This window comes from Stenella coeruleoalba (assembly GCF_951394435.1).
Source record: "Stenella coeruleoalba genome assembly, chromosome: 5".
In the NCBI taxonomy this organism is placed as follows: Eukaryota; Metazoa; Chordata; class Mammalia; order Artiodactyla; family Delphinidae; genus Stenella; species Stenella coeruleoalba.
In genome coordinates this window covers 74,838,433-74,865,597 of record NC_137150.1, presented here as the reverse complement: position 1 = coordinate 74,865,597, position 27,165 = coordinate 74,838,433, and the positions used below count along the sequence as shown (strand labels likewise).

General features: G+C 47.0%; 1 protein-coding gene across 19 annotated transcripts in view; it reads left to right on the top strand.

Moving 5' to 3' along the window:
- The window catches only part of KALRN (kalirin RhoGEF kinase), a 642,647-nt gene that overhangs the window by 583,908 nt on the left and 31,574 nt on the right, over positions 1–27,165 (top strand). For 7 of the 19 annotated variants that reach the window (XM_079922559.1, XM_079922555.1, XM_079922558.1 and 4 more), the window contains 14 exons: positions 6–136; positions 4,594–4,660; positions 6,522–6,625; positions 6,806–6,875; positions 7,198–7,284; positions 8,120–8,212; positions 8,968–9,018; positions 9,890–9,967; positions 13,275–13,460; positions 13,832–14,003; positions 16,883–17,121; positions 18,960–19,213; positions 22,795–22,918; positions 24,019–24,078. In XM_079922559.1, coding sequence (XP_079778685.1) covers positions 6–136; positions 4,594–4,660; positions 6,522–6,625; positions 6,806–6,875; positions 7,198–7,284; positions 8,120–8,212; positions 8,968–9,018; positions 9,890–9,967; positions 13,275–13,460; positions 13,832–14,003; positions 16,883–17,121; positions 18,960–19,213; positions 22,795–22,918; positions 24,019–24,078 — 1,716 coding nt within the window. Of the gene's footprint in view, positions 1–5; positions 137–4,593; positions 4,661–6,521; positions 6,626–6,805; positions 6,876–7,197; positions 7,285–8,119; positions 8,213–8,967; positions 9,019–9,889; positions 9,968–13,274; positions 13,461–13,831; positions 14,004–16,882; positions 17,122–18,959; positions 20,055–22,794; positions 22,919–24,018; positions 24,924–27,165 lie in introns of those variants that run through there. The other 12 variants (XM_079922563.1, XM_079922560.1, XM_079922549.1 and 9 more) reach the window with 4 other exon arrangements.

Sequence of the window (27,165 nt, the reverse complement as noted above, 5' to 3'; positions counted from 1 at the left end):
TTCAGAGTCTGGAAGGAGGCTCGTACCGGGGGAGCTTGAAAGACCCCACAGGCTGCCTGAATGAGGGCATGACCCCACCCACACCTCCTAGAAACCTGGAAGAAGAACAGAAAGCCAAGGCCCTGAGAGGCAGGATGTAAGTGCTTCCCCAGACTCCAGCCTGGTGCACGTGTGTGCAATGGACAAGGGACGGGGTCCTGTGCAGTTTGGGGAGAATTAAGGATTCCCCACACTGTGTTTCCATTGGCGCCATTCGTTCTAAGTAAAGGTGACCGGTCTATACAGTGTGACCTTGATCAACAACGGGCTGTTTGGCACTGACTTTAAGGATTTTCAGCTGAAATATTTTCTGTAAGATAAGGGCTATTACTGATGGTGTGGTTATAACCAAGTCTGTTAGAAATTTAAAACATGCTGATAAAAAACAAAACAACAAAGGTCAGGGAACTATGGGACCATTACTGTGGCTCCATATCAAAGACTCCATGTTAGAAAGTCTGACGGAGTTTCATCTGAGGAAACGTTTCCCCACATGTAGGAAAGTAATGTATAGGAAAAGGGAGCTGTTGGGCTACCATGCTGGGTTCTAGCTCCACCGCTTCTCCAGTGGTTTTTATTTAAAAAAAAATTTTTATAGAGTAATATTTGTTTTTTGGGGGGGTTTTGTTAGCCCAATTTTTTTTAATTGAGATACAGTTGATGTACAATATTACGTAAGTTACAGGTGTACAACATAGTGATTCACAAACTTTAAATGTTATACTTCATTTATAGTTATTATAAAATATTGGCTATATTTCGCTGTGCTATACAATATATCCTTGCTTATTTATTTTACACATAATAGTTTGTACTTCTTCATCCCCTACTACTATCTTGCCCCTCCCCCTTCCCTCTCCCCACTGGTAACCACTAGTTTGTTCTCTATATCTGTGAGTCTGTTTCCTTTTTGTTATATTCACTAGTTTTTTTTATTTTTTAGATTCCACATACAAGTGATATCATACAGTATTTGTCTTTCTCTGTCTGACTTATTTCACTGTGGGCTGAGTTCCAAGAGAACCTCTTTACTTTTAGAATGGTTAGGGGTAAATACAATTCACATTGGCAGTCCATTTCACAAGAACCCATATGTTTTGTGAGGTTTGAGTTATCTACCGTGATGTGAAGTCAATCTTCTATTACTTGATTCGATCAAGCAGATAGCAACACCATTACTGCAAAACTACAGTCCCTCCAAAACTTGTTTTGTTGTTTAGGGTTTCACTCTGTGTTGCACGCAGAGCTGCTAATGAGTCTTGCACATAGCTTGATGTGTGAGAGATGGTAAGCACAGTGAGAATGGGATAGGCAGGCGGAAAAGGTCCCGCCCTGTTGCTAATTAGCCTGCCCTTCTGCCCCAAACTAGTCACTCCTTTAGCCTGGTCATAGACATGAAGATTAGCAAAAATAAAGGAGGCCAGGTCCTTCTGTTGCCTGCAGATAGACGAAGTGACCATTTATAACTGTTACCAAGGAAACATCATAGCTAGGGCCTGGCCCCAGAGCAGGGCTGTCACCTCCTAATGGAAATGAGCAAGTGTCATGTAAGTGCTCTGGTTCCATATTTACCCCCTTAACTTTATGGGTGCTCAGGGGGAACCCCAGGAATAGAATAGGGGTAAAGAAATACCATCCCCAAAGGGAAGTTTCTTAGGACTTGTACAGAGCTGCTTCTCCTTAGCTTTTCAGTTTTTACATAGATGAGGCAGGGTTGGAGCTGATGTTCCAGTCTTGTCAAGCCAAAGCAAAACTTATATCAGGAAGGTGAAAGCTTATATTAGAGAGGTAACCTTTAAGGTGACAGGTGTTCCTTGGCAAAGCTTATCTCTACTCTTGTAATAGGGCCTATGAACAGTCATTTAAGTCATTGTCTTGCTTCCAGACATGATATTGTCTAATTTTGCTCCAACAGGCAAAGGTTTGTTGCTTCTTTTACCCAATTCATTCATTTCTTCCCCCTCTTCTCACTCTCTCGCCCTCCTCCACATATTTTCACATCCTGCAGTGTCCCAAAAATCCAGGCATTAGAATGAGTCATTCCTTTTACTGTATATTGTCCTTATTCTGCTATACTTTATGGTCACGATGAAAGAGAGGATGTGAAGCTGGAGGCTGGGGGGGATAGAGAATTGAGACTCAATCCAGTAAGCCCTCAAAAGGTTTAACGAGAGCTCCATGGAGAGAAGGTGTAAACAGACAGTTATTTGTCCAGGAGAAGAAAAAAGCCAAGAATGGACTTAATTGTCTTCAAGTTTTAGCCACTCATTTATTCAACAAATATTTGTTGAGCACCTGTTATGTACCAAGTGCTTGGCGTACACAGCAGTGAATAAAACAAACAATAACGACAAAAGAAAAGTCCATGCTCTCGTGACACATTTACATTCTAATGGGAGAAATCATACAATAAACAAAATGTAAAATAAATCATGTAGTATGTTAGAAGCTGGAAGAAAAGAAAAAAGAGTAAGGGAGATCGGGAGTATGGATGAGGCCACGTTGCGGCTTTAAATGGTTCTGACCAAAGCGGTCTGCGCAAAGACCAGAAGCAGGTAAGGAACTAGCCTGTAGCCATGGAGGAGACGTATTCTCAACACAGGCAACAGCCAGTGCAAAGGCTGTAAGAGATTTTTCTGTGGAAGACCAGCCATTCCCTACCATTGTGAAGGATAGACGTCAGAAGTAGGTCTGACCTGTAGCTGGAAGAAGTTTAGTTGGACCAAAGAATAGCATTTACTTTGTAAATAACCTTTACTCATAAGAACTGAACATGAAAAAAATTGCTTTATTGTCAGTTCAGTTTATTTGACAATTGATTGTGTACTGCCTTGAGATGCATGTAGCATAAATCTTTTATGTACCTTTTCAGAATGTCTTTTAATGTGTCATTATCTCTCCAAGTGTTTTTCATCAGCTCTTCAAGGGAGGAGATGCTAGGTCCACTGGCAGCACCTAGTCTAATCCTCTTCCCTAGAGGCTGGAAAGCCCAGGACACACTTCAATGTCAGCAGGTAGCTTAGCACAGAAATACCACCCAGAGGCAGAGAACTGGACTTCATCTCCAGAAGGCCCTTCTAGCCCCAAATTCCCACTCTAACTTTCCTGTGGTTTTTCTTCTACCACCTTCTTCCAAGTGGTAACTCGGACCATGCTAAAGATACATTTAAATGCTTATATTTGGCGTTGCCAGTTCCTTCCTGTGGCCTGAAACACATAATTGTGTGTATCAGAGAGAGGGAGCTGGTTGGAAGTGCTGGGCATGCTGATAAAGAAGCCTGTGTTCCCCATCGCCCTGAGGCTCTAGGCCCGGGGATTCGGTGGCTTCTCTGTGCTGTATGGACAAGAATTTCAGAGGAATTGCTTCCTGGGTTCAGAACGGCTACTACCGTTGGGCTGGGGCCCCTCTTTGACATCCTAGAGCTTGACCCCTTCTGCCACTCGGATCAAAAATGCAGTTGTATGGCTCCAGGCTAAACTCTTTCAAACTTAAATAATACAAATCAGACTCCATTAAGCTGCGTACACCTACCCTGCCCCTGTGCACAGCCATACGTGTTTTATGTCCAGCTCTTTACTGTCTGGACAGGAAGAAAGAAGTGTTTGGGTTTGACGCCTCAGGGACTCCAGAGAGCCAGTCTGAGTCGTTTAACCAGGCAGCGGGCGACAGTGAAAGAGCAGAGTCTTTGGACTCTTGTACAACTGGGTTCAAATCCCAGCTCTGCTTCTCACATTGTCATCTTGGGCGATACTGCCTCAGTATTTCCATCTACATAAACCAGGGCTTATAGTACTTACCTTCTCATAAGCTTGAGGAAAGCCAGATGAAGCAACTGGCACAAAAGCAAATGTTCTAAGAGGAAGAAATCATTAACAAGAAAGAAACCAAGAAAGTAAATGTCCTCGTAGTGATTAAATCCCGCATCGGGTGGGGATGGGGATGTGGCCACACTGAAAGGGGTGATTAGGGAATCTTTCTGGCCTGGACGGGGGATTTTTGCAGGCCAGTTACCATGGACGCCTACCTGAATGATTGTAGCTTCTGTATCTCAAACACTTCACTTGATGACAGTGTCTCTGAGGCCCAAAGGTTGCTTATCAGACAGATGTCTTTCTCTTCTTGTTAAGCAAAGAACAGAGCTGACACGAAGGAGGAAAAGCCTCCTGCTGATCCCTTGGCTTCGAAGCTTTCATAACTCAGTTTTGCCCAAGTGACTGTTATTCCTTCTGCCTTGTGTCTGTACAACTATTCAGTTGTAGGTGAGGGAGGAGGAAGCATAAGGAATAGGAAGACAGATGCTGGGTTGTGAGCATTGTTCTTCTGGCTGTTGCTGCCATCTGGGAAAGCCTTCTCAGCCCCGCTGCCCTCAGCTCCTGAGCAGCGGGGGCCTCTCATCCAGAGGGCACCAGCCAGCACCTCCCCCAGGGTGCCCAGCGTGGGTTTGGGTGGTCTTGTCATAGAGACGCCAAAGTAACTTTCCTGTGAACTTCAGTGTGAAGATTTCTTGCTTCACAGTGAAGAGGAACCCTCACTGTTCTTAATCTCCTGCTCAGGTTTGTCCTGAATGAACTGGTACAGACAGAGAAAGACTATGTGAAGGATCTGGGGATTGTGGTAGAGGTGAGTACATGGCTCAGGGCGGGTCTGTGGTCACCCAGCCAGTGGCATATTGGACCCTACCTGGGCCCTGTGGTGTTCTGTTTTGTTTTGTTTATTTTTTAATTTATTTATTTTTATTTACTTTTTGGCTGCATTGGGTCTTCGTTGCTGCGCGCGGGCTTTCTCTAGTTGCGGCGAGCGGGGGCTGCTCTTCGTTGCGGTGCGCGGGCTTCTCATTGCGGTGGCTTCTCTTGTTGTAGAGCACGGGCTCTAGGCGCGCGGGCTTCAGTAGTTGTGGCTTGTGGGCTCGGTAGTTGTGGCTTGTGGGCTCCAGAGCACAGGCTCAGTAGTTGTGGCACACGGGCTTAGTTGCTCCGCGGCATGTGGGATCTTCCTGGACCAGGGATCGAACCCATGTCCCCTGCATTGACAGGAGGATTCTTAACCACCGTGCCACCAGGGAAGTCCTGGCCCCATGGTGATTTAACTTGACAGTATGTATTTTACTCTCCCTGGGTATTTGTAGAGATGAAACTAAAAATGGTAGTAGATCAAATAGAATATGTAGGTAAGTTTTTTTCTTTTCCCCTTGAAATATTATAAGAGATTTAGAGGAGGGTAGGGCCCCAAATGTTGCAGCCTCTTAGTTAGACCTGAATCCATTTCACCTTGTTTTAGGTGACCAAGTTATTGTCTCCAGAGCTTTTCATTGGTATCTAACCAATATATATACTAGTTATAAATAAATAAATAAATATATATATATATATAACCATAAATATAAGAATATACAGATATATTCTTCACAGTTATGAGCCAGCATGGGCACTAAGCAAGTCAAGCAGGTCACTCTTAGTGAAACCTTGGGGCTTCCATGTTTCCCTAGTTTGCTACCAAGAGGACAAAGAAAAAACCACCAATAAGGCGAGATTGGCAGGTCCACAGTTAAAAGTCAACTTGATAGTAAATAGAACAGCTCTCTCCATAGGGGTTTACTTTAGGGGGATTTAGACACTTGGAGGAAAAAGTCTAAGAAACTAAATGGATAATTTAGATGCCCTAGAGCCCTGCTGTTAATCATCTTAAACGACAGGATGTGAAGTCTAAAAAGTGAATGCCTGATATCTGAATCACCTGCTGGTTCCTTACATTGGGTCTGTAAGCCCCCATCCTATGCAGTCTGCTGATTTAGGGGTTCGTATTTACCTGTCCTGAACCTTGGATACACAGACTAACCTGGCAGATAGAAGACTTGAATTCTAACTTGGGGAAAGTTATCCTCTGTTCCAAGGTGGGATGGGGGCAGCTAGAGTTGTAGCAGCCTCCATAAGCAGTCCAGCCTGGAAGTGGAAGGCTTGGGAATCTGCAGACTGAGGTCCAGGGAAGTCAGACATCAGTGGTGTGACTTAGACAAACCCCATAATTCCCCATGCACTGGCTTTCTCATCTTTCGATGGGGATAAATGCTGGTACAACCTCAGAACCTGATTTTAAAACTGCGATAAGATTATATATGATAGCACTTTACAGAATCGAAAGTATTCACCTATTAAGACTTATTTCTAGGTCAAACACATCTAGTTTTAAGCCTTTAAAGACGTAATTAATTGGATTGGGAGATGGGAGAAGAACAGGCAACTGTTTCTTCTTTGTCCTGCTTTCTTACGGGGGCTGGAGACAAAGAAAGGGACCCAGAACTTCACAGAAGTTTTGTCTGTCCCTCTGCACAAGGGTGAAGTCCTGGTTGAGTGCGGAGAAACCACAGAAGCCCTTGGCCGCCTCCTCACACGCACTGGGGGCTTCCACGGGGCTGCAGGGTGGGGCTTGGCCCAGAAAGCCTCCTCGTGAAAACGCTTTACTCACCGTTGCCTCCGCCCCGCAGGGCTTCATGAAGAGGATAGAAGAAAAGGGTGTCCCTGAGGACATGCGAGGAAAGGATAAAATCGTGTTTGGAAATATTCACCAGATTTATGATTGGCATAAGGAGTAAGTGCTACGTTGCCCTGAGGATCAGGGGGTCTTGGAATCCAGGACTCTCCTGTCCTCCCCCTGTGTCTGACCTTAGGGTGGGGTTTGGGGAGAGTCTTGTGTCATTCATCTCACCACTGAGAAATGATACAGTTCTGAAGAATGTGCCTTCCTTCTCTTCTCTCCATCCTTTTATAGTGTTTTCCTGGGTGAACTGGAAAAATGTATCCAGGAGCAAGACAGACTGGCACAGCTCTTTATTAAATATGTGAGTGTTGCCCTGCGGCCCCTCCGCTCCCCCTCCCACCATGCGCATTTGCATGCATTTTACTGTCCCTTCCCTCCTCTGCTCTCCCTCCTTATCCCTCTCTGAGCTGTTGGGGTCTTTTCTCTCTTTCCTGGCAGTTTGGAAGATGGGCTCTTGCCCACTGTGTTTTTCTCCTCTGTCCTGGATATTTAGCCTCTTTGGTGCGGCCCCAGAACATGGGCCACATCTTTGTCCTTTGTCTCTCCGCCCCTAGACCAGCTTAGCACTCTGAGATGGAGCGCGAGGCGCAGCTGCCTGAGCGCCTTTCCCTCTGCCTTTGCAGGAGCGGAAGCTGCACATCTACGTGTGGTACTGCCAGAATAAGCCGCGCTCCGAGTACATCGTCGCCGAGTACGACGCCTACTTTGAGGTAAGCTGCTCGGGCCTGGCTGAACCACAGTGTGGGCAAGACGCTCAGGCCGGGACCACCCCATTCACAAACACCGGCCGTCATCCGTCCGCGCGTGGCCCCCTCACGGCACTGTCCATCCCGCAGGACAGGGAGGGCTGCCTCAACAGAGCCGTTAGCTTCTTGGCTAAGTTCTCGTTAGCTCCTCTCCTCTTCTAGAGCCCCCGTCGGCAGAACGACTCTGTAACGCAGAGCCCGCTGCAGAAGCTCCGGTCCCCCTTCCGTGACCCCGGAGCCCACTGCGCCCACGCTCTTCCTCACCGGGCCCTGGAGGCTGCTTGCTGAGGACCCTCAACAAGGGGCTCACAGCACCTTGTACGTAGCCTCTGTCCCGTTCCCCGAGGCCCGGCAAGCACCTAAAGTGTGTGTGCTGCCGCACCCTGGAGGCGTTTATTGTGCTGGAGGAGAGGCAACACCATCACCTGGAAAGAGCCCTTGCCTGAGTGTTTGCAGATCTGAGTTGAGGGCCCAGCCCGTAGGCTTGTGGTGTCCCAGGGGAAGCCCTTCATTTCTGACTTGGCCGTGGAGTGGGAGAGAGAACAGAACACCCCTGCCAGCTTGTCCCTGGGACTGGGTGTGACAGAGCTTGATAGGTAAGAAGGTGATGGTGAGATGTGCTTTGTCGTTAATAACAAAATGAGCTATTGTGTAGGCAATTCTACCCGTTGCGTGGTTTGAAGATTCTAAACCTTTATTGGCAAACATGAAGACCTGCCATCCTTGCCTTTGAACCCCTGTCCAGAGCACCCCAATCCTTTGGTTCCTTTTCCCCTGATGTAGCTCCCTTGTGTTCCAGGAGGTGAAACAGGAGATAAATGAAAGGCTGACACTTAGCGACTTCCTTATCAAGCCCATTCAGAGAATCACAAAGTATCAGCTGCTCCTCAAGGTAAGAGGGCTGTGAGCCCCGCCCAGGGCCAGAGCAGGGTCTTCATCAGGCTCTGAGTTAGGGAGCAGGTCAGCTCGAGGTTCTGTCTCCACCACACTAGTTGGGGGCATGTGTGGGTTTTTACCTTTTACCGGCTGGTTATTTGTGTCAGCTTTGCCCCTGCATAAATTGCATGCCTGTTGTTCCTTCCTTAAGGTTGGTGGTTATTTGATTTTCTTTTTTCCAAATCACTTTCTTACGTTGTTGCCATCACTGACTGGCTTGGTACCTTTAAAAACTAAAAAATAATAAGCGCATAAAATCAGAGTAGAACACACAGAGAAAGAAAAGGAAGGGCAAAGCCCTAGGAACCCAGGATGAGTAAAACCTAAAATTTGATCATTTTTTTACTTTTTAAAATCATGTAGTTTGACTTGTCTTACAGAAATATGAAGCAAATGAGAGATTTGACAGTCCTTTGTCCCTTTCCTCCTTGTCATCATTCCCCTTTTGTCCCTATTCACACACTTTCTCTCCCCTTCACCCCTGCCGCCCTTTTCCCATAGCTCTGAATCTTTGAATATTCCGGGGGTTTTCTCTGTGTGATTACATCCACCATGACTCCCAGCTTCATATCTCAGCGACTACAAAGCGTTGCCATCTCTGTGGGGAAGGAAAGTCTCCCGGGTGTCATCTTGGTTTTTACGATGCTACGTTTTTTATAGGGCCTTCTTTTCCTAACTGGTTTCACTCTCCCTGCTTCCCCCACTTGCTAGGACTTCCTGAGATACAGCGAGAAGGCTGGTTTGGAGTGTTCTGATATCGAGGTGAGTTTTCTGCTTGTAATGCTGGTGGCTCTTATGGGACAGTTATTGGATGTCTGCCCCTAAAGGGGAAAGATTGGCCCTGGAGGATGGGGAGTCCAGGCTGGCTCCTCTCAGACAGCAAAGAGCCCCTTGCAAACAGCTGCCCGGCAGGAGGTGTAGTGGCGAGTATTAAGGAGCACGTTGAACGTTTTTTGAGAATCCGGTCCAGGGCCAGACCAGAGCTTAGCCCTGCTCGTGTTCTCCTCGTAGCTCCCAGTGACATGTGGTGCGAAAGGGTGGTATTTTAACCCTCTAACATCCTGCAGAGATTGGGTGTTTCATCGTGCAGTTTTATCCATGAATCCAGGTACTGTTTGAGGCTGACATAGAAATTATTCCATTTTCACTCCCTCCCCCGTCCCCGAGGATTACTCCCTAAGTGAAGTCCTTAGAGACAATGTCACCATGGGGATTATTTTAAGCCAGGGAGGTTACAGACCATTCTGGCAGGTTATTTTAGGTTAAAACCTCTAGTATTTCACAAGCAAGGCTAAGCTGTTGCTTCGGCAGCCGGGGAGCAACAAAGAGAAAAAAGAAAATGCAAGAAGGAAAGCAAATGGATAAACGGAAGTGGGAAGGTTCGGAAAAGGATGGGCTGGTAGCATCCTCCCCGCGTGTGCTCACTGATTCACGTGGAGCCCCTGCACGGATGACCGACAGCCCCCAGCTTAGAACAGGAAAGCCCACCCTCTTCTGAAGTGGACAGCAGGGACCAGTGTCCTTTCCTAGGATCAGGGAGCCCCCAGGAGGCCCCTGGCTTCCAGCATGGAACCGCCGAGCCCCCTTCCCCACTGCTGCTCCCCGCCCTGACTGCTGTTGTTCTTTCCCACAGAAAGCAGTGGAGTTAATGTGCCTTGTTCCAAAACGCTGCAACGACATGATGAATCTGGGGCGCCTGCAGGGCTTTGAGGTGAGCCCTTAAGAAGGCTTCTTGGGCTTCCCTGGTGGCGCAGTGGTTGAGAGTCCGCCTGCCGATGCAGGGGACACGGGTTCGTGCCCCGGTCGGGGAAGATCCCACGTGCCGTGGAGCAGCTGGGCCCGTGAGCCATGGCCGCTGAGCCTGCGCGTCCGGAGCCTGTGCTCCGCAACGGGAGAGGCCGCAGCAGTGAGAGGCCCGCGTACTGCAAAGAAAAAAAAAAGAAGGCTTAGCCCTCTCCCTTCAGGGCAGCAGGAGCCCAGGCTTCCCTTTGAAGTCCTGTGCGCGTGTTCTCTGCCTCTCTCACTCACCGCGTTTGCCCTTGTGCCCAGGCCCCTCCGGATCACAGGCCTGGAAGGTGCACCTGTTTAGGACCTCCAGTGATAGGGCAGCCAGAGGAAGTCGACCAAGCTGCAGTCAGGATTGCAAGGGGCTTGGAAAGACCCCAGATTCTTTATAGCTATGGACGTGCCGATGACCCCTTCCCTTTTCTTGCTTGCTTGAGAAATGCCGGGAATGTGAGGGAGAACAGGACTACGTGATGAGAGTAGAACCAGAGGGAAAATGGAACACTTTTTTTTGGAGAGGGTGGTTCTAGTAAACGGGCCTACATAGTGGCTGGCTTTTTAGCTAAATGAATGTTTAAAGCTCTAAAACATCACAGTGCTGTTCTTTGACAAGAAGAATCAAGTCTTGGGAGAAACAGCTAGACATACCCAGGGTTTGGATTTCAACAAATATGCTAGTCTGCTAGGGCTGCCGTAACAAAGTACCACAGACTGGGTGGCTTGAGCAACAGCAATGTTATCATCTCACATTTCCAGAAGTTAGAAGTCCGAGATCAAAGTGTAGGCAAGGGTGGTTCCTTCTGAGTGCTGTGAGGAAAGGGTCTGTCCAGGCCTCCCTCCTTGGCTTATAGATGGCCGTCTTCATGTTCACATGGCATTCTTCCTGTATTTTCACATCGCCTTCCTTCTGTACATATCTCTGTGTTCAAATTTCCCCTTTTTATAAAGACACCGATCATGTTTGATTAAGGCTCACCATAATGACCTCTCTTTAACTTGATTCCCTTTGTAAAGGCTCTGTCTTTTGATAAGGTCGCATTCTGAGGTGCTGGGGGTTAAGACTTCAACATCCAAATTGGAGAGGGGATTCAATTCAACCCATAACAGTGAACCTTAGAAGAGCAAATTGACTTTCCTGGTTTAAACTTAATAAGTGGCTGTTATTAATTTATATCCACACTTCTAACTAAACATAATCTGTTTTAAATGTTAATACGATAAAACTGGAACTGATGCAGTTATTGACTGGTGCTTAGTTGTTGAACCCCTTAGAGAAAGATGTGGATCTTCTAATCCTGTTTCCCAGTAATCCTGCAAGATTTCATTATTCATTTTTTTCCTCTGGCTAAACTAGAATAAAATAGACATAAGGCAGACTGGTATACGAGTAAAGTTAGGAAATGCTGTATTCAGGTTTGGGTTAATGCGTTGGATTCATGATGGTCTTGAGCCAAATTCTTCTGTCCTTTTTGCCCTTGCCGCCCATCCTGGTGTCCCTGTCTGATTTCCATTGATCTGTTGTGACCAGGAACTCTGTGGAGGGTCCTTTCTGCTGTTCATTTTTTCACAGGTTCTTGTTCTCCACAGTAGGCGTGAGGCATTCGAGAAGCAGGGTCATGCAGCAGAAATTCACCCCGAGTTCTCACACAGTGTTTCTTTAGTCACGCTAGATGACGTTGTACCTGTTCCCTTGGAATTATGCCAGATCTGAGCCTATTCTGAACAGAAGTAATTCCTTTTGCTCTTCATCCTTGATGTCCCTGTGTTTTTCTGAGCAGGAGTCTGACTTGGCTTTCTCTTGGTCTCTGGAGGAACTGGCCACTGACAGGAGGAGCAGCATCTGATGTACCTTCTGACCCAAGTCAGACTTCACAGGAACTGTGTTGTGCATGGTCGTGTGTCCACAGAAGGTCACACACAGGAGGGTGGAATTATTTTCTCTTTTAAATCAAGCACCACCATCTCCTTTTTTCATCAAGCCCTAGAGAATATGCTTTGCATTCATTCCTTCAGCTAATTGGGAAGGACCATGAACGTACTTCCATTCCTTCCGAAGTCCGTGGCTTTGGGTCAGGGAGAAGTTAGCCCCTTCCCTTAGATTCTCTCCCTTTTAAATCCTCTAGCTTTCCCTTTGGCATTGACAGGGCTATAACTCATGGGTCAGGCTCTTATGTAATATTAATAGAGCTTTTAGGGCTGGTCACTGGCTTAATATTAACTTTGGACCAGGGTAGACATAAGCCTGTTTGGCTGTTGACCTGGACAGTAAGGAACCACATCCAAGCAGAGGGCAGGCGTTTCTCAGGAACATGAAAGGAAAATGGCCTGTGTGTTGGGTAATGTTTGGAACAAGGCGTCACATACAGAAAATAGCCCACATTTGCGCTAAAGGACAAAAGTTGTCACCTGAAAGTACAGTTCAGAGGAGGCCCTCTGGCCACTATCTCAGATGCCAGTGTCTTCTCGTTGCAGAACAGTAGAAAAAGCAATAGCATCCGTGAAGACTTGCCGGGTTAGGCCGTATTCCCTTTGAAGATTTGACAGTGTTTCTGAAAATCTGGTTAGAACTGGCGAACCAGATAGGCTCCACCTCCTACCCTGAGTGTCAAGTGATCTGGCAACTGGAGGCATTGAAATATAGACACCTGTCGATAGTATCTCAACTGTACCTGCTGATCTGGAGCAGGAGACTAAGACCTCAGAATTTCCCCATCCTGAAATAATAGAAGAGAGGAGCCTGACTCATCTGATTTCTTTTTGTGGTCCGGCCTCCATCACTTCCCTTGGCCCCAGGTTGGTTCTAGGTTCATGGCTAGCACCCCAGGTCCTGGCTGCAAGGGCCTCTCAGAGCTCCGAGGACAGAAAGGCCACTTCCAGCTCCAGCATCATCTACTTTCTGTTCTCCTTTTAATAAAAAAACAAGAGGGGCCAGCATATTTCCCAAACATCTTTTTAGCTAATAATTTTACCTTCCTCCTGGTGTTTTCCTGGAGCTGCTTCTTAGTGGTTCCATAGCCTCCTTTCCCTTCCCTTCAGGGCCCTGTGTGAACGGGAAGGTGGCCACAGTCTGCCCTCGATGTCTGGGTGGGCCCTGATTCAGTCTTACTAGAGCCTGAGGCTTTTGCTGTCAGGTCTGTTGTCCATGTCCCCACAGAGGGAGGTTCTGTGACCTAGAGGGTTGTGGTCGTCTCCCTGTCTCTCACTTACTTCACCGCAGTCCTTCTTACCGTCAGGGCACCCTGACCGCTCAGGGCAAGCTGCTGCAGCAGGATACATTCTACGTGATTGAGCTGGATGCCGGCATGCAGTCGCGGACCAAGGAGAGGCGTGTGTTCCTCTTTGAGCAAATTGTCATCTTCAGTGAACTGCTCAGGAAGGGATCCCTCACCCCAGGCTACATGTTCAAACGGAGCATCAAGGTGAGGATCCAGGTGGGGATGAGAAGGGGCAAAGAAGAGTCACACTGGGGGAGCCACTTCCCTAAGACAGAGACACTGGCAAGAGTGAGGATCCAGAACGTTGAAGATCTTTCAGCCTGGTAACCTTCGGGATTGAAGGTTGATTATCTGTGAGAAAAAGTGACAGGCTCGGTGCCAGTCTCTAACATGACCCTGCAGGTTCTCCAAGATCATGTCGTTCACTCAAAGACAGAAACCAAAGTATTTAAGCTGTTAGATTCAGGGCACGTTTTTGGAAACATTTCCTGAAATAAAAACTTTGAGGAACTGTAATATGTTGTTGATTTTTCAAAACTGCTTAGTATGGAAAGGATCACCTTGGTTTCTTCCAGATGAATTACTTGGTCCTGGAGGAGAACGTGGACAGTGACCCCTGCAAGTTTGCACTCATGAACAGGGAGACTTCGGAGAGGGTCATCCTGCAAGCCGCCAACGCTGATATCCAGCAGGCCTGGGTGCAGGACATCAACCAAGTCTTAGAAACACAGCGAGACTTCTTAAATGGTGAGTGCCGGGTCTGGCTTCTTGCCGGGCCATTTTCAGGGGACCCCACACCTCTGAACCTCCTCGGGTCTGGGCTCCTGGTGAGTTATGAGCCCCGATCACATTTATATGCATTCCAACTTTGTAGTTTTCAGAAACACTTCGTGTAGAATTTTTCTGAACCCGAATGCACAAGTGGGCAGATGGGGCATGATAAAGAAGGCCATCTTTCCAAAAGAAGAAATAATCTCTTGCAACCTTGACATAGAGGATGTGCCTTGTGCCACCACTACCAGCTGGTAGTAATTGGGGCAAAAGTCTGAAATGGGCACATCCTCTTTGTCTCAGGGGCCAGCTATCAGTGACGTGTATTTTTCCGTTTAGTAGCTAATGGCTGGTAATCTCAGAGGTTCTCCAGTGCTATCTAGAGATAACTGGCGGTTTGGCAGATCAGCTCAAATCCCCTCTCTGCTCCCAACAGAGGTGATTGCTAACTCTAAATTTCAGTAATACCTTGAAACTTCCCAAAACAAACTATCAATTACACAGAGAATGAAGCTCTCTGTGGACCTGAAGGAGTACTGTATGGCCATATGTGCTCCCATGTTTACACATACATGTCCACCCTTGGGTGTGTCACCTTTTCTAGTCTAGAATCTGGTCTCTTTTCAAATGACGCAAATAGGACACTTGCTGGGTGTTATCACGGAACTCAGTGCTGTGGGGATGGATCTTGGTCAAGTCACGATGTTTCTCTGGGCCTCAGTGGGCTCTTTTTGTGAAAGACCTATTCTGCAGCACTGAAGCAGGAAAACATGGCCCACCTCCCAGAGAGAGCGTCATTCTCTGCATAATTGACAGTTTGTTCTGGGAAGTTTCAAGGTATTATTGAAATTTAGAGTTAGCAATCACCTCTGTTGGGAGCAAAGGGGAATTTGAGTTGGTCTGCCAAACCCCAGGGTATCTCCAGATAACACTAGAGAGCCTTGTGAGATTACCAGGTATCAATTGTACTCCATGGTAAGGGATTTAACACAGTTGTGTTTCTTTTAAAACAAGTCAAAAGAGATTATGGAGCAGAATGCCTTGCCTTTTGAAGCTAGAACACGAGACTTCAAAGCAGTTACACACTTACACGGAGAGTATTTGGGGGCCATGCCCCAGGTCCCCTGACTGTAGAACAGTTTGGTGAAAAAAACTAAACTAAGTGATCTCTAGGGTTCTTTCTCATTCTAAAGAGTCTAAAATTAAACACCAGCCCGGTCCTGAGGGATAGTAATGAAAGCTGTATATAGTTCACAGTTTTTGAGTATACAACATTGAATTAATGCTTCTATGGATAAAATAATTTTAAGCAAAAACATGGGCATGTATAAAATACATTCATTGAATTGACTCTGTTGGGAATTTCTGATAGATTCTAAGCTGGAATGAGGTTTTTAAGTTCATCAGTACCCCACTTCCATGAGATGGGTAATGATTCATCAGATCAGTTTGCTATGGCCTGCTTCACAGCTGTCTGCTCTCTGCTTCAAACTGGGAGCAGTACTTCTTCGGGCATAGTCAGTTATCCAGACTTGTACACGGTTCCAAGAGACCTTTTGCCTAATTATAGTGGATTATGGAGTTATTAATGAGCTAGATTCTCTATACCTAAATATTTAATGCTCTCCAGGAGAAAGGCTGAGGCCTGGCAGCAGCCTATTCAGCACTTTGACACACTCAGAAGACAAGGATGTGACAATGGACTGGGGCCAGGCTTTTGCTTGTAGACACACATGCAGGCACCTCAGAGCCAACCTTTCCCTCCTGAGACCTCAAATAGAAAGGAAGTGTGGACGATATGTTGAGTCCTATTGAAGTATATACCTATTACTAGGGAAATATCCTTATAATGGAAAGTTCTCTGGGCCCCAGCTGTTAACCCAATTAAATATTTGTTACAGTGAACACTGACAGAAACAGCATAATCGGGCCTGCCTTGAAGTCACTGTTACAGAATTTGACCTGTATGGCTTTTGCCTGGCTGTACCTCTTTAGTACTAAGACCTTGGAACTTTATCATCTTAAACTCAGGAAAACAAAGCTTACCTCTTTCCTTTCAAAGCAGAGTTCCACTGACCACCACTTCTCCCAGCCTCCAAACCCAAGTTACCCTGGCTCCTTGCCATCTTTTCCCATCTAGGCTGTGTCAACCTCAGCTCCCTCTGGAGCGCTTGCCACACCGCACCCCTTCCGCGTTCCCATGGCTCTGCTCAGGTCCGGCCTCTCCCCTTCACTATCTCACGGCTCTTAATCAGCCTGGCCAATCCCTCCCCTCACCCGCTGCAAGGTTAACATTCTTCAGGTGTACTCTGGTGCACCTGCACTGAAAACATGAACGTTGCCTTAATTCAGTCACTTTTCATGAACTTCAGAATTAAATCCAGACTCATTCACCTGCTTTCCAGATCTTTCACATCCTGGCACCTCCAACTTCCCTTACCTGTCTCATCTCCTTCCTCCACAGAGACCCATGGCTCTGTGCTCCAGGGAATCTGACTCCATCCTGTTGCCCAGACCCACTTCCCATTTGCTTCCACCCTGCAGAGCCTGCATGTCAGGGCCCGATGGCTGGCAGTTTCTGAAGCTCTTTACTACCACCCTACCCATCCCTGTGTCCACCCGCGCACACACGTACTACAGAGCCCTCTCTCCCTCCTTTTGCACCATTTCGGTTTTGCACTTTCATCACTTAGACAAAACTAAGAATAGTTCTCGGTAGATGATACATTCTTTAAAAACAGGGTAGTATCTTCCTCACGTATCCTCACTCTGCCTCACACAAAGCCTGACCTCTTAAGCCTCCAAAGCTTATGGGATTTCCAAAGCTGAGAGTAATGGTCTGCTCTTCCCTGCAGCCCTACAGTCGCCCATTGAATATCAGCGGAAAGAAAGGAACACAGCTGTGATGAGGTCCCAGCCTGCCAGGGTTCCCCAAGCCAGCCCCAGGCCTTACTCCTCCATCCCCGTGGGCTCCGAGAAGCCCCCAAAGGGCTCCAGCTGTAACCCGCCTCTGCCACCCCTGAAGATATCTACCTCCAATGGCAGTTCGGGGTTTGACTACCACCAGGCTGGGGACAAGTTTGAGGCCAGCAAGGTAAGTGACAGCCCACTACTGCCAGCCGCACCACTCTGAGGGTACAGCCTCTGGGCTTACTTTATAACGTAGCATCTTTTTATGCTGATCATTTTAGCAGGAAGAGCCCGCTAAATACAGCCTAATCTCAATGATTTCTCTTTCTTCCCCTGCAAATTGAGTGAGTTAAACCAGCTCCCTACCTCTCCACTACCCTCCTCCCCCGCCGTCCAGATACTCTGTGTTAAAGGGCTGTCGTCATCTGCAGAAACACTATACAAATATGGTAATGTTGGAGTGGCAATTATGATTTGTAGCAAATAGAGGAGTTGTGGTGTGGATCATCTAAAAGTCGCAGCTCTAGGGTTTGACATCTTGAAGAGATTGCCCTTTCTAACGATGAGCTGCTGAAGCGAGCTCACGCCCATTGGCTGAAGCAGCAAGAGGATGTTGCCCATCAGTGTGTGAATGGGGGAAGCTAGCCTTGGATTAGACTATCTGAGATAATCCACAATTCAAACATCGCCATGAGGAGAGTCATCAGTGTAACTGCAGATCCAGTCTACACGGCTGTTTTGACCCCACCAGGTAGTAGGAATGACAATGAATGGCAAAAGTGCTAGATCCCGAGTCAGGCGATCTGGTTTCTGTTCCAAATTATGCAGCTCAGAACTTTGCGACTTGCCCTAGAATCTCAGCAGTTTACGTAATCTCATCAGGCCTGTTTCCTCTAGAGCTCAATGGGTCTGTGAATGGGAACATCTTCATTTTTTACCTACATGTTCCCACCTTACAGTTTTATTTTTCTTACCCATATTATTAGATGATGTTGATTTTTTTTTTTTTTTTTTTTTTGCCACGCCACACAGCTTGCAGAATCTTAGATCCCTGACCAGGGATTGAACCCAGGCCATGGCAGTGAAACCGCCAAGTCCTAACCACTGGACCGCCAGGGAACTCCTCATTTTTATTTTTTAATTAACTATTAATGACTAAGTTCAGTTCTGTGTAAGAGTAACTATACTGACCTATTTTATCACATCAGCTGGAAATTATTTTTTCATCTTAAAAATCCCCTGCCCTTGTGAATAATTTGAAGTCCCATTAACTCACGAAGAATTTCTGGCTCTCACCATGCTCTGTGAGGCAGCCAGGCATCTGTGGAAGTTACAAGTCTGTCTAGAAGCAGCTTCCCTGGTGCAGAGTCATGTGCAAAGGTCATGGAGGCAGGACCCTTCATATTAATGAATACAGGGGGACTGGAGTTCTCTTCCCACAGGAGTCGGGTCAGGGTAGGTCATGGCCTTGCCTTTGAATTGGGCAAATGTCTCATTGTTACTCCTGTCTCAAGGAGGGTCAGAATGTAGAGTAAGACCAATGCTTTTTCAAAAGGAAGAAAAACATGTATCAAAGAGTCTGTGTTCTTTTCTTTGGGGGATGGTGACCACTGACCTGACCTTTGCCCTGACCTCACTCTGCCCAGGTGCTTACGTATCCCTGTGTCTGTGCCACACGCTTCCTTCCAGCTGGAGGATGCTAGTGAGAAGATGCATGCTAAGGAGGGACTCCCAGGTGGAAGGCATGTTTATACCTTTACCTAAGGCTGGGCAGTATCTCCACCTTTTCACCCTCACTTATAATATTAATGAGACATTTTCATTATAAATTTTTCATTATAAATAAAATACATTTTCAGAGCCCGTTTATGAATATAATTCCATTTCTCAAGATAATCTTCTGCCTGCCATTTACCCTGCTAGCGGGAGGGCTGACTTTCAACCACACATTAGGATGCAGAGCAAGCCCATGTGAACCAGCCTTCCTGTGTCTGTGTCCCTCTTGCCCTTGTCTCCTGGCAGAGCGACCTGGGAGGCTGCAATGGGGTCTCATCCATGGCCGTGATCAAAGATTACTATGCACTGAAGGAGAACGAAATCTGTGTGAGCCAAGGTGAGGTGGTCCAGGTCCTTGCCATCAACCAGCAGAACATGTGCCTGGTGTACCAGCCCGCCAGCGACCACTCCCCCGCCGCCGAGGGCTGGGTCCCGGGCAACATCCTGGCACCCCTCACCAAAGCCACAGCAGCCGCAGAAAATAGTGACGGGAGCATCAAGTAAGTGCCTCGTTGGCTTCCCCGGGAGAGGAGTATGTGGATTAAAAAAAAATTCAAAACAAAGAACACGAAAATGCAAACACACGGTAGGGAATTACTGCTGCTTATTCTCGACAGTGCCACCAGCACCAAGGTTTGAGCGCTGGAACCACACGCAGCAGGGGGCAACCGGGCTGGAGTGTTCCGATTTTTTTTTTTTTTTTTTTTTTTTTGGTGGTGGTGGTAACAGTGATGGTGTTTCTTTCCTTTTCATTTGTAATTTTCTGTTTGTTTTTTTTTTCTTTTCTCCCCCCTCCTTGTTAAGAAAAGAACCCTACTGAAACCCTAGGGGACAAGAGGCATGCCTCCTGTTGCTCCATTTGACCCACCACAGGATTCACTGGACTGGACTTCTATTTATATTGTATTAAGTTACTGATATATATATATATTTTTTTTTTGATTGACACCAAAAAATTACCTTAGCACAAATGCCAGACCTGTATAGGTCAGAGGCCTGCTGCTTCTCCCAGGAGAGAGGGAACTTTTTGGTTGTCTATGGCAATTCCTCTGTACAGATTGTAACTTTTTTTTTTTTTTTGACTTTCCCCCTCCCCTGTCACTTTAATATATGTTCATGGTCATTTGTAAGATATTTCTTTTCCTTATTTTGGTTGCGAAGACCCTTCCAAACACATTCCTGTATAAAGTATTTTGCACTATTTAAAGAAACCCATATGGATGAGGTCAGGCTGTGCAATATAATGGAGAGTCACAATGTTCATCATTGTACCTGTAATGTAACTAATAATTTTAAATGTACTATTTTAAATATGTAAAATAAATTTTCACCATGAGCATGTTTTAATGAGGTTAAAGACTAGTTGACCCTTCTTCCTCAGTGCACTATTCTGGGACTTCGAAATGTACAAACGATTCTTCTTCTTTTTTCTTTAAGAGTTGGTTGAATGCATTGGCAGTTCTTTCCTACACAAGAAGTGCCTTTGTGGCCAGAGGTCCAACCCTAGCCTTCCCTGCTAAGCAGCCCATGTGTGTTCTCTCTAACCTCTGAGGTGAGGGATGATGCAGATGGGATGCTGTCCAACTGGGCGACCCTGAGGTGCTGACGTAAACCAGAGGCTAGAGTAGAAGGCGGTGGGCTGGCTTGCGGCCTCCACCGCTCTCCACGCCGTGTGGTCACCGGCGGCCGGGTGGAGGAGCTCCCGTGAGATATCTAAGCGGCAGCAGCAACAGAGCTGCGCCTCCTTGGAGCTTTCTCTAGCTCAGCGACAGAGACTGCTGACCCCACCCTGGCCTCTCTAGGTAACCGCAGACCCAGCTGGAAATCAGCGGTGGCCCCTAAATGGCAACAGGCCTGCTTCATTTTATCCTAAAGACACTTGGTTTCAGTACCTTTTATGAAGCCTTGGATATAAAGGCCCTCAAAGCATTGAGGTTCTTATTAATCAATGACTTACAGAGCTAGCTAACTCGTAATGAGTTGGATCTAATTATCCAGGCACTCAGCACTTCTCCCTTGCATCTTTTGGTCACTTTTTCATACCTTCCATGGGAGGACTGGTAGGAAGGGTGTCAGGCTGGGCAAAGGAGAACAGGTTCAAATACCAATTGGTCATTCGGTGCCTTGTCAGTGTGGCTCTTGCACAAGGGTTGGTGGGAGTGGAGCAGAGCAATGGACTAAAAGTGGTTGTCACTATTTATCAGTGAAGGACACTCACCGTACCCTCCCCAGGGCTGCTATGACCACAAGGGTCAGAGTTGGTTGTGATGCCTATGGGATAAATGTCACTGAAACCCTGTTTCCACATCAGTCCCCAGGCTTGTGGCCAAGAGATGGAAGCTCCCCAAACCATGATGACGCATTCTTCTGGGAAGAAGAATATGAAATTGAGCGTGTCCTGACACTTGTACTACTCTGAGTCTCCTTCTCAGTGTTACTTGTAGCATTTCTAGTTTCTCACCAATCATACTGAATGACCCAGAGGTTGTGATAAACATAGGAATGCAGCCCCATGCTCACGCGCACACGCGCGTTGCCGGCCGCCCTAGGAGTCTTTTCAGCAGGGACCTCCCTGACTCAAGATGTTCTCAGAATAAGCCAGGGACATGGCTTTGGGGGTAAAGATAAGGGATGAAAGTCTGCAGTTAAGAGTGATATTATCCGAGGTTCATTTCGGTGACCGTTCTCACTCAGAAACAACAGTCGGAGTGAGAGCTGGTATGCAAGGACTCCCAGGGAGCCTGCCTCTTCAGGAGGCACAAGAGAAGGTCTGGCCAAGAGATTCTTTTCTGCCATCTGAAGGAGCTGCTTTCCAAAAAAAACTTGAGGACATGACTATTATCGCTCTTTCCTACTCAGAAAGTTGATTGCTAAACCTCCATGCTAGTGATAAATATCTTGAGAACACTTTCCCCACGTCATCCTGAAATCTGTGACGTTTATGGAGTTTTGTGGAGGAGTTGCTATGCGTTTTGGAGCATCTCCCTTCCTCCTAAATCTCACAGGCCTCTCTCTCTCTCCCCTCTCTCCCTTAATGATGCTCTTTTCATTGAGCCCTGTCTGCGTAGGCCTAAATTTGATAAGGAGACACTGAAGGGAAGCCAGCCTCACTTACTCCAGACATGACAGAACTTCATCCAAACTCTGTGACCACACCTGAAACTGATGCTGCCTGCCCAGGGTCCCTGATGCTGTTTGAGACTTGGCTTTTGGTGTCTTTGAGTCCTAACATATGTGGAACTCAAGAGCTCTGCTCTGAGCCTCTCTTTCAGGTGTGTGAAGAAATAGCTCCCAACCCTCTTGTGAGAAGGAAGAAGTTACGATAGTGTGAAGGGACACTGCCACCCTCACCTCCCTGAGAGCACGCGTTGGGTCTTCTCCCAACAGGAAAACTCTAGGAGCTCTTAGTGGTTGTCAGACAGAGCCTTGTATTCACAAACACTGAGTGATGTGGAGAACATAGACCAAGAAACCCTTCATCCTAAGTCATCCAGATAAATGAGTGGTGCCCACGAGGTTTATAAAGTCAAACGCCCTAGAACCTCCCATCTGTACTACGGTGTTTGGGAGTGGCCACAGCCTAGACACAAATAATGAGATGAAAACCTCAAAAGCATCCTTTTGGGTCTTTATATCTGATCCTGGGAAAGTACCAATAGCTTATACACTATAGAATGTACTTCCCTCATCTTTCCTATTTTATTGCCCCCTCCCCACAGTCTTCTCCCATCCATCATACCCATACTCAGGAAGGGAATTCCTGAGTCCTATAAGGCCTCATCAGTATATGAAAACTTCCCTCGGTAGAGTTTAATCACTTAGTACCCAGACTTGCCTCAAATGCTACAACCAACCTTGTACATCTATTGGGAGGGGTCACAGTTCATCCTCACTCATTTCCTGTTGGAGGTGAGATCTGCTGCCAGCCACCACAGGAGCTGGTGTGCAGGTTTGGGGCCTCTGAAGCAGGGGCTTGACTGGAGCGCCTCACCTACTGACTCACCCAAGGGTGGCAAGCCCACCCACCGCTTCACTCTGCCCTGACCTGCCATTTTGATTGGTGCATTTTTTGGTACAACAGGAAGTCATGTTCATGGCATACTCTACGCATGAGAAAGCGGGCGGAAGTGGAGAACACGGGTAAAAGTGAAGCCACAGGGCCTCGTAAACCCAAGGATATTCTGGGCAACAAAGTCTCTGTTAAAGTGAGTAAGGTGTTCCGGAGCTGTGTCCGACCTCTCATCTACTCCCACCCTGCAGCATTCTCACGAGGCAACTTGGGTGGATGGGGACCAGAGGGGAAGTAGTTTAGTAGGATTTTGCATGCGAGATCAATTTATTTTTTATTTTTTATTTCTCCTGGCAACTTCGATTCAAATAAGTAAGTATCTCTTTTTTTTCTTTTATACCTTCCTCCTCATACTGTGCAGAAGTTTTATAGTAAAATTATCTGCAGTATTATTTATTCTCTTAGAAATGCAAGATGCTTGACTCATATTAAAGTACTCAAAGCCACCCATTCAGTATCCTAGGTTTGAAAATACATGCCGGGTAAAGAGATTAGAGATGCTTTCCAAACCTCCAACCCTTTGAAGTCTGAGGTTTGGAACTTAAGGGCTACTGTGTCCTTGGTGAAGTTTCATTTCTTTTCCCCAGAATTCAGATGCCATCACCTTCAGGCCTATGCATGGGCAGAGAAGGGAGGCACATTGATGAAGCCCACGTTATTGCTTTGTAACAATCTAGTTGTTATAGTGAACTCGCTGAGTCTAAGCTTTGACAGACCCCTGTCCGCCATCTTGAAACGATGTGATCTGTTTTCTTTACATTGGGCGCTCAGAAAAGACATGGCTCTGGACAATGGAAATTAAACCGCTGATGTTGAATATTGTTATACTGGGTGATTATCTACCCGAGTCTTCCTGAGCAAAATAAGAACAATGCAAACCCATTCTACTGTCCTTCCTGGGGAAAAGAAATTGTACTCTCTCCCTCACCCTCATCTGGGAAGTCCGGCCCCACAGGAGACAACAGTTTAAATTCGACAGCACTCATGCTTCATTTGGTTGCTTCCATCGCTATTTCCCGTGAGATGAGCGGCTTACACGATCCCAACCTCCTCTCCCTGAAAAGAGCATGCTGCCGCCCTAGGTGATCCGCATCCCACCTTAGCAGCACCTGGTTTTTTCTCTGCCCGATTTCCCATGGTCCATGCTTCTTTCAAGTTCTCCCCACCCTCTAGCCAAAGCTGCCTATGTTCTAACTGTGTTCTCTTTCTTCCCCCTCCCTCATGCTGCCCATCAAGGAGACGAACAGTTCCGAGGAGTCAGAGTGTGATGACCTTGACCCTAATACTAGCATGGAGGTAGAAGCAGCTATTGTTGTCCTCTTTCCTGCAATGATTGTCTTTTTTCGATGTGTTCTGTAACAGTGGCCTTGCTAAAAGTGACCAGCCAGTCCAGGATACATGGGCATCTCTCGGTGTCCCGTCCAACTTACAGAAAACAAAACTTAATTCAGTTGGATTCTGATAGGTAACTTTTCCTAGGTGCATTTTTTAAAACTTCTGGTTCTCTTGAATGCTTGCTTAGTATTTTCTTCTTTGGCAGATTTGGCTTTGTGTAGAAAATAGCCAACTTCATAACTGGAAACTTAGAAAACATTTTTTTCATGGAAAATAGCATTATAAAGAGTGGTTGGTTCCCAGCTAAAGATAAGAACTCATTTGTTTTAGTTTCTCCTTCCTCCCTTTCCCCTCTTTTTTTCTTTCCCCTGTATGTTCTTTTTCTTCTGGGACTTACTCCTCCCTGAAGCCTCCAGTAAAATCATGGAGTAGGTATGGTTTGGGGGGATGACCTGGCCCCTAGCCAATAGCAAATGAGGAGTGACCGCAACAACTCCAGAACCCCCCCTTCTCCAGCCCCCAGGGCTCCCGGGCAGTGGCTCTTCCTGCCACGGAGGAAAAGGGCCCTGGGGATCACCTCCCTCCTGTAGACCTAGCAGAGGCCTCTCTAGAGACAAGAAGGCTGAAATCTTGCCCGGGGGCCTTTCTCATACTCCAGGGTTACAAAGATGTGGAGTGAAACCGGTACCTCCACCAACAAGAACCTCCAGTCAACTTCCAGGTCCTCCTAGGCCAGGAACTCTTTGGGGTAATAGAAAGAGGACTCTCACATGGCTTGCCACTGAGTGACAAGCATCATAAATTTACAACACCTAGAGAATTGGAGCAAACTTGGCTTTCCCTGTCATTTTGCCCTTCAGAGTAAACTGTAATGCCTTTCTCCAAATCTGTACCCACATCCCCGATAATGGATAAAAGTTTAGAGATTTCTTCTGCGCACAAAATACAGAATATTTTCTTAAAACCTTTTCCTTTTTATAGCCCTACGCTTTTCACTTAACTAGATGCACCTTTATTATTCTAATTTGACCTAATCCCAAAGAAAGCCACCACCGTATTATGACAACCACCACAAAACCCAGGGAAGACCATGTGGCTCCAGGAGGCGTGAGTCAGCAGTGGGAGGCACCAGTTGAGTTGAACCAGGCCAGAGACCAGTGGCTGAAAGTGGGAGTTCTGCCAGGATAAAATAGTCCCCATGGCTGTGGGTGTTGCCATGGAGTGAAATCTGGCAGGTGTGGGCCAGTGCGTGGCTCCCCTGCGGGAGGAGGTGGATATGGCGCTCATAGCCTAAATGTATCTTAGAGAATGGGGAAGGCGGGGGAAACTTCTGCCTCTGCTTTCCTTGCATTTCGTAGGATAGGCACCAGCTCCTGGGAAGCCCACATCTGTCGGCCTGCAGATGCCTCATGGCACCTGTATCTCCAGACCTCAGTATTGCTGGCATGTAGTGAAAATGTCATCTGCAAATATACGGAGGGAGAGGGAAAGCCGGGTATCTGTGTTCCACAAGGCAATTGGGGACGTTTTTCAGCTCTGGTGGACTAGGGGGAGAAGAATGACTTTCCCACTCTGCTCTTCAAAGGAAGAATTGGGCACAGGGAGATGTGGGACCAGATGAGCAACATACGCTGAGAAGGTTAACTGATGTACTCCGTTGCTCCATTCAACATTTAGATAAGCAAAAGGTCGCATGCGCGCGTGTCTTAGCCCTGCTTTGCGCGCGTGTCTTAGCCCTGCTTTGCGAATTGCACACGTTTCTAGGGTTCTTATTCTAGGGTTCTTATTTGCACGAGCTGTGTGAGATGGGTCCCAGGGAGGTGCTGTTGGTGCATAAGGAAAGGTGTTAGGATGTCAGTGCTGAACAGAAGAAAGCCGAAAACTGTGTCGATGCATGTCTGAAAAGTTTTCAAATATGATAAGTTGAGGCAGAACTGGAACTCTTGAGGGGCATGTGGTTGGAAGCTGCAAATATTCTGCTTAACCTGAGGTTTCTGTAGCAGGTGTGCCTGCAGCCCTTGTGTGTTCCATATGGGTCCTTGCAGGGCTCAGCAAGCTCTTCTGAACTGTGTTGCCATATTGAAATGAACTCTGAGCACATAAGCAGGTGCTGAGGGGAAGCAGGCGTCTTGGCTCTGCTAGTATTTTCAGACACAGATAACAAATAAGATATAGAAAGTCAGCCTGTTCAATATGAACTGAGAATTCTCTCAAGGGGTAAGTAGGTAGCTCTTTATTGCAATGTCCATTGTAGAAGAAAATGGTCGGGGGTGCCTACTGAAAAGAGCTAAACCTTAGAGACCCGGTTTGAGAAATAGGTGGGCTGGCCACCTCATAAAGGACTCTCGCTGCTAAACTGATAGCTTTGGGCATCATTACCAGGCCTAGCTTGGCCCCCAACCTCACTCTTGTCTTTTGAACCTGATGACTGCAATAGGTGTTGTCTCATTGGGAGCATGTCCCTGTGCCCTGCTGAGCTGAACTGCAACTCCTGTGGCCTGTGCTAAGATCCCCTGGGCTTGGTCCCCCAGCTGACACCCCTGCCACATACCCTGTGCACTGCTCAATGTTAGATCTCCGGATGCTAAGTCCTGCCCTGCTGACTGCCCACCCTTGACCTGACGCCAGCACGTTGATTCCAAGCCTAGCCATGTGTAGGCTCTTATCTCCTGCCTCTGCATGAAGATCACTTCCAAAGCATTCTGACTCTCAGTTGGTGGGTTGAAGGGTTCCTTTAAGGAGCAGTTTCCTGGGGTCTTTGCTTACACACCAGCTGCTTGCTCCCCTCAGGGCCGGCATATGTCCCAACATACTGTTTTAGGGAGATATATAGGCACATCCTTGAAAGCTAATTAAGAGGAAAATAAAGCACCTTGAACCCTAGGAATCTGATTTACAAAGCGTTCCGAGAATACCCAGTTATATGAAGGGAGGCAATTCTGCTCTAATGTGTACATCCTTTTTCTTCCCCTGTAGAGACATGCTCGTGAATGTTCTCAAGTACAGACCCACCTCCCACTCCCAGCACCACAGGCCACACCACCAGCT